This window comes from Ascaphus truei, chromosome 3, assembly GCF_040206685.1.
Source record: "Ascaphus truei isolate aAscTru1 chromosome 3, aAscTru1.hap1, whole genome shotgun sequence".
Lineage (NCBI taxonomy): Eukaryota > Metazoa > Chordata > Amphibia > Anura > Ascaphidae > Ascaphus > Ascaphus truei.
Window position 1 is genome coordinate 318,934,859 of NC_134485.1, and position 13,369 is coordinate 318,948,227.

Sequence of the window (13,369 nt, forward strand, 5' to 3'; positions counted from 1 at the left end):
GAATTAATTGAATGAATGATGATTCAGTGATATATAGTTACATAGTAGATGAGGTTGAGAAAAGACATACGTCCATCAAGTTCAACCTACTGTATGCTAAATTTAGACGACAGATACTCTATCCTATACCCCGGCTTACAGTATATTGATTCAGAAGAAGGTAAACAAAAAACCCCAGTGAAATATCATCCAATGATATCTCATAAGGGGAAAAATAAATGCCTTCCTGACTCCAAGAGTTGGCAATCAGATTTCTCCCTAGATCAACATTTTTCCCATGTATACTTATTTGGTATATCCCTGTATACCTTTCCTTTCTAAAAAGATGTCCAACCTTTTTTTGAACAAATCTATTGTATCTGCCATCACAGTCTCTATGGGTAATGAATTCCACACTTTAAAGCTGCAGTTCAGTGGTTTTTTTTTTTTTTTAATTTATTTTTTTACTTCAATAGTTTAATGTGTGCAATCTCTAATTACCTAAAGAACTGTATAGCTGCAGGTCAATTCGTTCTCCATGTATTGATAGGCGAAATTTGGTGACATAATTAGTGAAGGGATCTGTTTTTCTTCTGCTTCTGTCTCTCAGTGGAAGCTCATGAATATTCATGAGCACTCCTGCACTGACATGTGCTAGAGGTAGGGCAGGGCTGACAAAGGGGTGTGCCAGGGCTTGTGACAGGACATGAAGGGGCAGTGCCTTAGCAAATGGCTGTTAAAATAGAATACAAGAAAATTGGTCTTTCAAAGTTGTTTTTTTTAAAACAGAAAATGCTAAAAGTATTTTTTCTTACTACAGAACTGATTTATTAAAAAAATCACACATGCAGGATATTGACTGAACTGCAGCTTTAACGGCCCTTACTGTAAAGAACCCTTTCCTTTGTTGTTGGTGAAATCTCCTTTCCTCCAACCTAAAGGGATGCCCCCGAGTCCGTTGTACTGCTCTTGGGATGAATAGTTCTTTTGAAAGCTCCTTGTACTGTCCCCGGATATATTTATATATGACTCATGGTAGAAGCACCTTTTGCAGAAATTACTACTATGTACTGACTTAAGAGGCTGAATACTTCTGCAACCAGTAAATGTCACTGTTTTATGTTTCCGTTGCCGAAATTTTAACCTCCTCCTCATATGTGTTCAGTTTAACCACTGCAGATTTTTAGCCTTGACTAAAAATAGTTTGTTTGAAAAAATACGCACACATTACTTCAACAATAGTAATTCAACAACTTGTGACCTTATTGGTAGGGTGTGAATACTGCTGCAAACCACTGAATGTAACTAATTGTCTATATTAATGTGTACAGTTCTATATTAATCCAGGATAAGAACCTCCTTAGCCAAATTGATTATTATAATGTAAAGCAATGCAAACATTTGTATACATAATATATGAATGCAGCACATTTGGAATGTGCTTGTATATAAATATGTGGTCCCCCATGAAAATGAAGAATTGAATCTTTGGTAAACATTCAGATACCGTACAGTTAGCTAGCATAAAGTCACAACAAACAAAGGTAACTAGACAATACTATTTCATCGTGCGTCACTAATGAAGGGTTACAAACCATTCTAAGCACACAACATATATATATATATCTAAGAAGAAAAAGTATAATGTGCGCAAAACTGATTTAAAATAGTGTTGCAATGATGTCTATGAGTGCTGCCACAATGTAATGGGTGTACACCACCCCAAAGGAAATACAAAGTACAAAAAAAAACACAAAAGGCGCAAATCAGAGACACAGGTGCATATATATACACAACACTGGAAGGATAAATACATGAACAAGTCCTATATTCGAATTCCACAACGAGATGTACATATAGATGAAAAAGATACCAATATGGTGAAGTACGTTTATGAATAAAATTATTGCGCAAGCAACAGAGGCTACTTACAATGTAGCAGAAATAACAGGCACATGAGTAACATGCTTTCAGATCGCTGCATCAAAAGGGCTGATAATCTCAGGAACCGCTCACTCCGTCTGTGTGCTCGGACGCGGAAGCTTCACTGCTCAGCTGTAATCAGCAGTTGCGCGGGTCCTCTGATGGTGAAGTCCCTCCCCTAAACGGGGATACCGCTGGCTCCGTTCACTTGGTGAGATTAGCCACCGGGCTCAATTCCACAATGGATATTACAGTCCCAATAGCCTTTAAATAAGGCTTTGCAGCAAATAGAAAGACAGTTAAAAGTCTTGAATATAACAGAAAATAGGGAGATGTACTGAGAGACCCACAACTTACTAGTTTCGTCTGAGTTTAGACTTCTTCTGGGGCATCAGTATATATATATATATAACGCACACACACACTGTGTGTATATAGTGAAAAAAATGTGTGAACCCCTTGGTTTTTTTACATATTTCAAGCCTAAAATGTTATTAGATCTTAATCTAAGTCCTAATAATAGATAAAGATAATCTGATTGAACAAATTACACAAAACATGATGAATTTTCCAGTTTTGAGGAATTTTGTCCCATTCTTCCTTACAGAACTGCTTCAACTCATGACCCACTTTCGATTCAACTTCAGCTCAATTAGGACGGATTGCCTGACATTCTGCTCTGGAATCCTCTGATACAATGCATAATTCATGGTTGTATCAATGGTGGCAAGCTGTGCAGGTCCTGAGGCAGCAAAGCAGCCCCAAACCTTCACACTCTCACACCATGCTTGAAGGTTGGGATGAGGTTCTTCTGTTCAAAAGCAGTGTTTGTTTTTCGCCAAATATAACATTTCTCATTGAGGCCAAAAAGTTCTACTTTTAACTTGTCTGTTTAGAGAACATTGTTCCAGGAGTCTTTGTGGATCATCTATGTGCACTTTGTCAAACTTCAGATGAATAGCAATGTTCTTTATAGAGAGCAGTGGTTTCCTTCTGGCTATCCTCCATGAACACCATTCTTGCTCAGTCTTTTCCTGATAGTTGAGTCATGAACACTCACATTAGCTAAGGCGAAAGTCGCCTGCAGATTCTTGGATGTTACTCTGGGTTTCTTTGTGACTTCCTGGATGATGTGCTGGTTTGTTCTAGGAGAGATTTTGGTAGGACGACCGCTCCTGGGTAGAGTGAATGTAATCTTGAACTTTCTCCATTTATAGTTTTGAAATGTCTCCATTCTGTCTGACAGTTGATTGGTAGAGCCCCAAATACTTATAAATGGTTTTGTAACCCTTTCTAGACTGAGCATCAATAACTGCTTTTCTGAGGTCCTCATGGATTTCTCGGGCATGATGTGTTTCCGCACATCTGTATGGTAAAGACCAAACTCACAAAGTTTCTTATCTTTATATAGGTTGGGGCTTCCCAAATTCACATCTGACGTTCTACCTAAATATTTAAACATCTGATTCTAATTATTCCCTTTAATTTAGCTGATAAAACCAGGGGTTCACTTACCTTTGCACATACCCTGACTCTTAATCACTCTTTGTTTGTCTAATTCATATGTAGCCATGGCTGGTCCAGGCTATACTTTCTGCCTCCTGTCACGTAAGTCCAAGTAGCTACAGGCAGTAGCAGGCTATCCTGTGGGGTTTGCCCCCCCCACCTCCCTCCTCATGCTGCTCTGAGTGACAGGGGTGGAGGCGAACTGGGTCTGTGTACAGCCAATCATGGTGCAGACCTTGTGCCCTCCCCCACTGTATCTTAGGGAGGAAGTGTTCTAAATTATAGTCAGTCCAGCTCTCCCCCTCCTTGGGTAGAGACATGCCGTTCTAATCTCTCCTTCTTGGGGCTGACTGCAGTCAAAGATCTGCGCAGAGCACAAGGCCTCAAGACTGCAAGAAGTTCAATACCAAGCAGAGGTCTGGGACCTATCCTAAAGAATCTATGCATTCGCTGTAATAACAACTGCAGTGGCTGCCTCAATAAAGGATCCTGTTTTATATACCTCTGCCTAAGTTACTGTCTATTGGGTAGAGGTATGCATGATAACTGTCATGGTGGGGACTGTCTCCAGTACACCTGGAGCCTGCTATGACTGGAGGTGCTGACACCATGAGAAGAGCCTGAAGGATCACCAAAAGCCTGTCCTGTTTCCGCTTACCATCGCGGATGCTCATCTCTCCTGAACCCTCACAGGTAACAAGCACAATAACACCTATAGCAATAGTAAGATCTCCCAGACGGAAGGGGGGGGGGAGGGGCAATTGGTGGCGCTGCTGAGATGCAGAACAGGGCAGGCTTTCAGGTCATTGCAGCAGTGCAGCACAGGAGAGGCAGGGGCCGGGCCCCTGAGGCTTCACCAGGAACCCTGGGCACATCATTTCAAGTTAAGGAAGTGGTGAACCTCTCTGAAGTTACACCAGGGAGGTGGTTGGCTAGACTCTTACCAAAGATAAAGACTATGTTGGGGCGTACCCTGAGGGAATTGTTCTAGGGAGCGTGGATACCCTTCATAAGAGAAAAAGAGACCGTTGGGGCGTACCTTGTGGGAAAGTGTCCAGTGAGCGTGTACCCTTCTAGCTGCATACAGTTTAATGTAAGGAACGGGCCCCTGAGGCGTCGCCAGGGACCCCGTGTACCTATTTTCTCTATGGACTGTGCTAGTGTGCTCAAAGTGGAGTCCACCGCATGGACTGTGTTCTCAAAATGGCGCTCCCGCCAGAAAACCGGGACCGTGTGGGCTTGCAAAGCAAGATGCAAGCTTTTCTGCAAAGTTAGTTGCAAGCTATTCGGCGCCAAGCCGACGCCCCGCCCATCACTATGACTGACTCAGCCGGAACCAAGTCAGTCCTTGATCTGCCATTTCCCTGCCCTATATTCCACCTATGGGGGGGGGGCACCAACCAAGAGCCAATCGGATGCTGCTTCCACTCTGGAAGGAGCCGACTACACCCTGCCTAATTCAGTTCCACGGAGCTGAGCAACCTCTGTCTACACTACCTCACTAAAGAAAGAGGAAAACATTTCTGAATTGGAGCTAACCAATTACTATCTACTCGGGGGCTATATGGTAATCACGGTGAATGCCCAGTGTCACCTGCAGTGCATATGCCCGAACTGCCGGCTCCCAGGGGGCGACGCCAGCCCCACTGCGTGTGCCAGCACTGCAGGGCTTTATTCATGCAGCCTACTAGCCTTAGGCTCGCTGACTCCTTCCAACCCATCGATAGGGCCTCCACACCCACCGGTGCGGCCCCTACAGATTTCCCTGCCGCGGACTAAATCATGGGCCCTTGTGCCCTGACCATCGCGCCCGGATGTCCACATGGTTCGGTGCCAAAGGTACCTACTCGTGCTTACAACCGAGCCCTCACGCTGGTGCGGCCGGCCCTGACCTGTACAACATGGAGCCACCCATGAGCTCTATTATCTGTGACCAAAATCACCAGTGTACTGTTGTCTGAGACGGTACCCACCGAGCTACCACTGATGGTTCCAGGTCCATCATATATAAACATACATACCTGTCTAAGACATGCAATTGAGCACAAAGTAATATTTCCATTTGCTATATACTTTATGGTGGAGGTTTTGGGGTGCACAGTAAGAGAAGGAGGAGCGGCTGGATACTTTGCTGAACCGTGGGACCTTGAATAGTCTTTTGGACTCAGATCTCAGATAAGTGCTGTATGTGGTAGGGGTGAGGAGTATTTGAAGGCAAGACAGGAGAGATGAACTTTGTGCCCAGACTCAATTGATGACCAATCTAGTTCTTTGAGCATTTCACAGTGATGTGTGTTGTAATTGCATTGGAGAACAAAACGGCATTGAATGGTAGAAGGTATCAAGTTTGCTAAGGTGGGTTTGGGGTGCCGAGCCGTATAGTATGTCCCCATAGTCGATAATTGACATTAGCATCTGCTGTGCGATACACTTTCTGACCAGCAGACTTGGGGAGGATTTGTTCCTGTAAAGTACATAGGTTTTGGATGTCAGGGTATCACTGTGCATCCCAAATATTAAATGGAAGTCAAATCATATGCCCAAGTATTTAAAACTAGTAACAGGAGTTAGGGTGGTATTAGCGTTGGTTCTGATCTGGAGCTCAGTTATTGGAAGCTTTAAAAATTTAGCTTTGGTCCCAAATACCATTGTTACAGTCTTGTCAGTGTTTAAAAACAGTTTGCTTTGGGAAATCCAATTTTCAAGTCTCAAAAAGTCAGATTGAAGTATGTGTTCAAGGTCGGAGAGGCTAGGGCTGTGTGCATGTAAGAATGTGTTATCTGCATACATGTGTATTGAGCTCCCTTGAAGCTGTAGGAAGATCATTGAAGAACACTGAGAAGAGTAGGGGTCCCAGAACAGAGCCTTGCGTGACACCACGGGTAATATCCAATGGGTTGGAGTTAGAGCCTGAGATAGACACATGTTGGGATCTACCTGATAGGTAAGAATTAAACCAGTTTAAAGCATGATTCCCTATTCCAGAGCACTGGAGTTTGTTAAGCAAGATAACATGATCAACAATATCAAAAGCCTTTGCAAAATCTAGGAATACTGCCAGTGAGTTGTCCCAGTTCCATTCCATTCCATTCCACACTGGATTTCATTGCAAACTTTAAGCAGGGTAGTTACCGTGGAGTGTTTGGGGTGAAAGCCAGATTGGAATTGGCTAGGGAAATTTGTCTTGGTATAGTAATCGCTTAATTGGGAACCTATATATTTCCATTGGCTTTCAGACTCCGCGTTAGTCTAGTCATTTTTTGTGTGTCCAGAAGTATACAGGTCGATATCATACGGTAGCTGAAGTTTTTACAATGTCAACAATGAGAGAAATGGCAGAGCTTTTTCAATTCAAGACTGGTGACACTAACTAGCTGTGCTACGTGTTAATTTTCACACCCCATTGTACTGCGCAGCGGAATATGATGGTGTGATATTGATAAATAAGTACAGGAATACCCCGCATTAATGTACACAATGGGACCGGAGCATGTGTGTAAAGCGAAAATGTACTTAAAGTGACGCACTACCTTTTTTCCACTTATCGATGCATGTACTGCACTGCAATCGTCATATATGTGTATAATTGATGTAAATAACGTATTTGTAACAGGCTCTATAGTCTCCCTGCTTGCGCACAGCTTCGGTACAGGTAGGGAGCTGGTGTTGCTGTCAGGACGGGCTGACAGGCGCATGCGTGAGCTGCCGTTTGCCTATTGAGCGATATGTCCTTACTCGCGAGTGTACTTAAAGTGAGTGTCCTTAAACCGGGGTATGCCTGTATAATGATTGGAAACTTTTCTGAAAGCTGCAAAATATATATATATATATATATATATATATATATATATATATATATTTTTCCCCACATGTATTCATATACTGGTACAGGTAAACCCCGTTATAGCGCGACCCGTTATAACGCAAAATCGGTTATACCGCGGTTTTCACGTGGCTCCCGTTTAAAAAAAAAAAACACACTGCACACACTCTCACTGCACACACTCTCACTGCACACTCTCACTGCACACAATGCACACTCTCTCACTGCACACACTCTCACTGCACACACTCTCACTGCACACACTCTCACTGCACACACTCTCACTGCACACACTCTCACTGCACACACTCTCACTGCACACACTCTCACTGCACACACTCTCACTGCACACTGCACACACTCCCAGCACACACTCTCCCTGCACCACTGCACACACTCTCACTGCACCACTGCACACACTCTCACTGCACCACTGCACACACTCTCACTGCACACACTCTCACTGCACACTCTCACTGCACCACTGCACACATTCACTGCACACACTCTCACTGCACACACACTCACTGCACACACACTCACTGCACACACACTCACTGCACACACACTCACTGCACACACACTCACTGCACACACTCCCAGCACACAGCTCACAGCACACACTCTCACTGCACACACTCTCACTGCACACACTCTCACTGCACACACTCTCACTGCATACACTCTCACTGCACACACCTCACAGCACACTGCACACACTCCCAGCACACACTCTCACTGCACACACTCTCACTGCACCACTGCACACACTCTCACTGCACCACTGCACACACTCACTGCACACACTCTCACTGCACACACACTCACTGCACACACACTCACTGCACACACACTCACTGCACACACACACACACACTGCACACTGCTCACAGCACACTGCTCACTGCACACACTCTCACTGCACACACTCTCACTGCACACACTCTCACTGCACACACTCTCACTGCACACACTCTCACTGCACACACTCACTGCACACACACACACTGCACACACTCCCAGCACACTGCTCACACACACTGCACGCACACTCACTGCACACTCTCCCAGCAAACTGCTCCCAGCACACACTCTCACTGCACACTCTCACTGCACACTCTCACAGCACTCACAGCACACAGCTCACACAGCACACCACTCACAGCACTCACAGCACACTCTCACAGCACACAGCACTCACAGCACACTCTCACAGCACTCACAACACACTCTCACAGCACTCACAACACACTCTCACAGCATTCACAGCACACTACACCACACCTCCCACTCCCGCTCCCTACCTTTGGTGTCGGCTGCTGAGATCGGAGCGGAGCTGGCATCAGGAGGAGGGGGGGGTGTCGGGAGGAGGGGGGGGGTGTCGGGAGGAGGGGGGGTGTCGGGAGGAGGGGGGGTGAGTGAGGAGCAGGCTGGGACTCGGAGGGCCGCGTAGGCTATGCCGCGGAGGGCCGGTAGGTGGGGGCCTGGGGGGGGAAATGGATGCCGGTGGTGGGAGGTAAGGAGCAGGTTGCGGCTGGACTCGCCGTTGCTAGGGGACGTGTAGGGCTTCCGGCCACCTCTTCCTTCCTTCCCTCCTCACTCCCTCCCTCCCGATCAGGCGCGCGGCGGCCATTTTTTTTTTAAATTAACGCAACCCCGGGTCTAGCGCGGTCGGATCGGGTGGCCCTTGAGGAACGCGCTATAACGGGGTTTACCTGTATATTAATTATCTGTGAATAAATCAACGTACCTATCCCTTAAATATATACATATTCAAAAACATTCTAGCTTAGCACGTTAAGAAAGATTGATCTGCATATTCTCATCTTTTCCAAACTCATACTCCAGTATAATTCTTGTTATGCTTCCTATTACTGTGTATTTCATCTCTGCACCTCTACTTTGCTGTGTGTCAACAAAATGATTTTGTCATTTGTTCAGCCACCCGTATCCTCCATTTCTTACAAAGAACATAATAACGATTTAAAGCAGCAGTTCCTTCTGTTCTTTGTATTGCTTTTTTTAATGTACCTGAACAAGGGGTCCCCTGCAGCGGATCCATGGACCTCCGGGCCCCCTCAGTTCCTGAGATATTTGAGGTTTTTTTGTCTGTAAGTGACACAATAAAACTACAAATATGGCAGCGGGGTCACCAGTAGAAAATCTCAATGTTAACTTTCTACTGGCTGCTGGAGCGAGCTTGACCTAGTGGCCATATTGTGTTTGCCAGGCAAATATTTTGGACCAAAGGACAAAAACCATTTATATCTTGGGAACCAGGAGATCCCCAGGGGTCAGGACACCGCAGAACATCTCAGAGAGTCCCCCAGGTTCAGGTAGTATTTTTAAAAAAATGATACCCCCAAAGAAGAAGTGTGTACTACTGCTTTAAATGTACATCAAGGTTTCTGTAAGTGTGCTTGTATACACACAGAACATTTCTAAAGATTTGCCTTTAGGCACCACCTACTTTATCATGTGTGCTCTAATAACTTACTAGTTTGGAGGGTTTCTCTCTTGTGGAAAATAATACATGTAGCAGACCGTCCCTGATATTCACCCCTAGGATATTATTTACTTTCTTTATTAGATTCTGTATCTGTGTTGTCTTTTTAATGTTGTGCACTGTTTCTTTCTGTTCTGACGGCTGCCCTTCGGATAGACTGACCTCTGCTCGCCAAATGACATCCTGCAATTGAATATCCGTCACACTCAAAAGACTGTTGATGCTCTTCTGGCTCTGGGGGAGAAAATCCCACAATCGACCACTTTCTTACACTCCTGGGACCTGATAGGCTTTTGCCTTCTACACATACTTCTTATTGTGTTAATGTATTTAAGCTATCATTGGAATGCAATAGTGGCCTAATCTTTTTTGCATGTGCACACTTGCATCTTTATATCTGGCACTACAAAGGTACTTATTTTCATTTCTCTTTTATCGTCTTGCATTCACAAGTCACTTTCTGTTGCTCCGTTCACCACTGAATTCTGTCACTGCAGAGCCCTATGTGTATTGATTACCATTGAACAGTTCCCAGAGGTTGAATATACAGCACATCAGATGCCAGCTTCCTGTGACTGCACTGTATTGACCAATAGATTGGCCTCCACTTCAGTTATTACATAGAAATAGCTTGAAAAGCCTAGTTATGGGCTTACTCTGTTCCAGAATGAAGACACAGTAGAATATAAATGTAAACGTTAATACTATTTTACATATTCCCAATTGATGTGCAAAGCTGGCAACTATATTTCAGTCTCTGATCCATTACAATAGTACAGTATTTCCCCATCATTCTTGGCAACACAACTGTGGTTTATATTGACACATTTGTAAATACCACCCTCCAAATATCTTTCTCAGAGGTGAAGGGGGCTGAAATAAAATGTTTAACATGGAGGCAGATAAAATCTTGAATTAAACTGGCTTTTATATTCGCTTATTCAGCTCCTGTAGAGCATGCATTGCTTTCCTGCTATAGCAATGTACCGTATTACATGTCTACATTTAAATAGACACTGGAAGCATGTTGCCTGAGTAAGTCAAACCATTGTCTTCATTCCCAGGTTCCCAGTAATGATCATTACCTGTCTGAGCATGGAGAGTCTGTAGACCAATGCCATGCAATAGGTTGCAATCTTTAATGATTCCCACCTGCACTAAGGTCATATCTCAGATCACTTTATCCTTAATCTCGTGTTTGAGAAACGACTTAGCTGCATCAATTCCATTGTGACCAAAACATAAGTAAATACGCATCTTAACCTTTTTGTTTTGATCAATGCATGGCAGGCATCTTTACATGCAAAGAGGTTCAGATGTTTATGAATATTTTTTGTCCAACAACAAAATCAGAAATCAGTACAAATTATCCTATAGTCACAATTTCTTCATTTGGGGGAAATATTTTTTTTTTTTATCCGTTAACATTTATGGGTCACTTTACTGACACAGGTACAATTCATGAGATGATACAGGCTTTTTGTGATCAGTAATGTTGTTCATGTGAATAACCGCATATGTGGTGAGTTAGAAGACAAGTTGACTGAAAAATGTATACACTTCTTTAAATATAGCGTTTGAACTTTAGACCAGACTAAACACAAATACAGATGTAGCAGTCTATTTCTCCTTATGGTTGGATATGTAATGATACTCTGTGCCATCACTGCCATTACATGGAAATTCTGTGATATTCTGCATTTTAGCAGGATACAGTATGCTGTGTTATCAGTAGTAGCAATAACTATTGCTACATCTGTATCAATGCTAGCTTACCTGTTATTTCATGGTTATTATAGAAATACTTTCCACATTTGGCTCCAACAATGAGTACAGCTTTCCTTTACTATTATTTAGTAGTAAGCTTAGGCACTGTCACTCCCTCCTGTGCATCTGTGTAATTCCACCCCAAAATGATTTTAGCTTAACAGAACCACCGGTGGTTTCCCTATAACTGATCCATTCCCTCCCGCACCCCCCCCCCCCCTCCCACGACCTTCCTGTGATATTTGTAGTTTATTTGTATTGTATTGTATGTCTTTATTTATATAGCGCCATTAATGTACATAGTGCTTCACAGCAGTAATACACGTGGTAATCAAATAAATAACAGATAATATAAATAACAGATCATGGGAATAAGTGCTTTAGACATTAAGGAAGAGGAGTCCCTGCCCCGAGGAGCTTACAGTCTAATTGATAGGTAGGGAGAACGTACAGGGACAGTAGGAGGGAGTTCTGGTAAGTGCGTCTGCAGGGGGCCAAGCTTTATGTATCATGTGTTCAGAATATCCACAGTGCTATTCATATGCTTCTTTAAGCAAGTGTGTCTTAAGTTGGGTCTTAAAGGTGGATAGAGAGGGTGCTAGTCGGGTACTGAGGGGAAGGGCATTCCAGAGGTGTGGGACAGTCAGTGAAAAAGGTTTAAGGCGGGAGAGGGCTTTAGATACAAAGGGGGTAGAAAGAAGACATCCTTGAGAAGAACGCAAGAGTCTGGATGGTGCATAACGAGAAATTAGGGCTGAGATGTAAGGAGGGGCAGAAGAGTGTAAAGCTTTAAAAGTGAGGAGAAGAATGGAGTGTGAGATGCGGGATTTGATCGGAAGCCAGGAGAGGGATTTCATGAGGGGAGATGCTGAGACAGATCTCGGAAAGAGTAGAGTGATTCTGGCAGCAGCGTTTAGGATAGATTGTAGGGGAGACAGGTGAGAGGCAGGAAGGCCGGACAGCAGGAGGTTACAGTAATCAAGACGGGAGAGAATGAGGGCCTGAGTCAGAGTTTTAGTAGTCGAGCAACAGAGGAAAGGGCGTATCTTTGTTATATTGCGGAGGAAAAAGTGACAGGTTTTAGAAATGTTTTGAATGTGAGGAGCGAATGTGAGAGAGGAGTCGAGTGTGACCCCTAGGCAGCGTGCTTGGGCTACTGGGTGAATGATCGTAGTTCCAACAATAATGTGGAAGGAGGTAGTAGGGCCAGGTTTGGGAGGAAGTATGAGGAGCTCTGTTTTTGCCATGTTGAGTTTAAGGCGGCAAAGGGCCATCCAGGATGATATAGCAAAGAGACATTCAGAAACTTTGGTTTGTACAGCAGGTGTAAGGTCGGGTGTTGAAAAGTATATTTGTGTGTCGCCAGCATAGAGGTGATAATTAAACCCAAAAGATGTTATTAGGTCACCTAGAGAGAGTGTATACAGAGAAAAGAGAAGAGGTCCCAGGACAGAGCCCTGGGGTACCCCCACAGAGAGATCAATAGAGGAGGAGGAGGTGTTAGCAGAAGAGACACTGAAAGTACGATGGGAGAGGTAGGATGAAATCCAGGATAGAGCTTTATTCCGAATACCAAGAGTATGGAGAATGTGAAGGAGAAGAGGGTGGTCCACGGTGTCAAATGTTGCAGAGAGGTCGAGTAATATGAGCAGAGTGTAATGACCTCTGCCTTTGGCAGCATGGAGGTCGTCAGTTATTTTAGTGAGGGCTGTTTCCGTGGAGTGAGCAGTGCAGAAGCCAGATTGTAGAGGGTCTAGGAGAGAATAGGTGTTGAGAAAATGGAGCAAGCGAGAGAATACAAAACGTTCAAGGAGTTTAGAGGCAAAAGGCAGGAGGGCGACAGGACGATAGTTAGAAAGACAGGT

The 13,369-nt window shown here is 44.1% G+C and overlaps 1 protein-coding gene across 4 annotated transcripts in view; it reads left to right on the forward strand.

The window, feature by feature from the left end:
- The window catches only part of LRCH1 (leucine rich repeats and calponin homology domain containing 1), a 238,537-nt gene that overhangs the window by 209,188 nt on the left and 15,980 nt on the right, over window positions 1-13,369 (forward strand). Inside the window, exon 20 of one of the 4 annotated variants that reach the window (XM_075591142.1) lies at window positions 9,894-11,153. The exons of 2 other annotated variants lie outside the window; for them this stretch is intronic. In XM_075591142.1, the coding sequence (XP_075447257.1) occupies window positions 9,894-10,100 (207 nt within the window). In that variant the 3' untranslated portion in view covers window positions 10,101-11,153. Of the gene's footprint in view, window positions 1-9,893; window positions 11,154-13,369 lie in introns of those variants that run through there. One more of the 4 variants, XM_075591145.1, reaches the window with a different exon arrangement.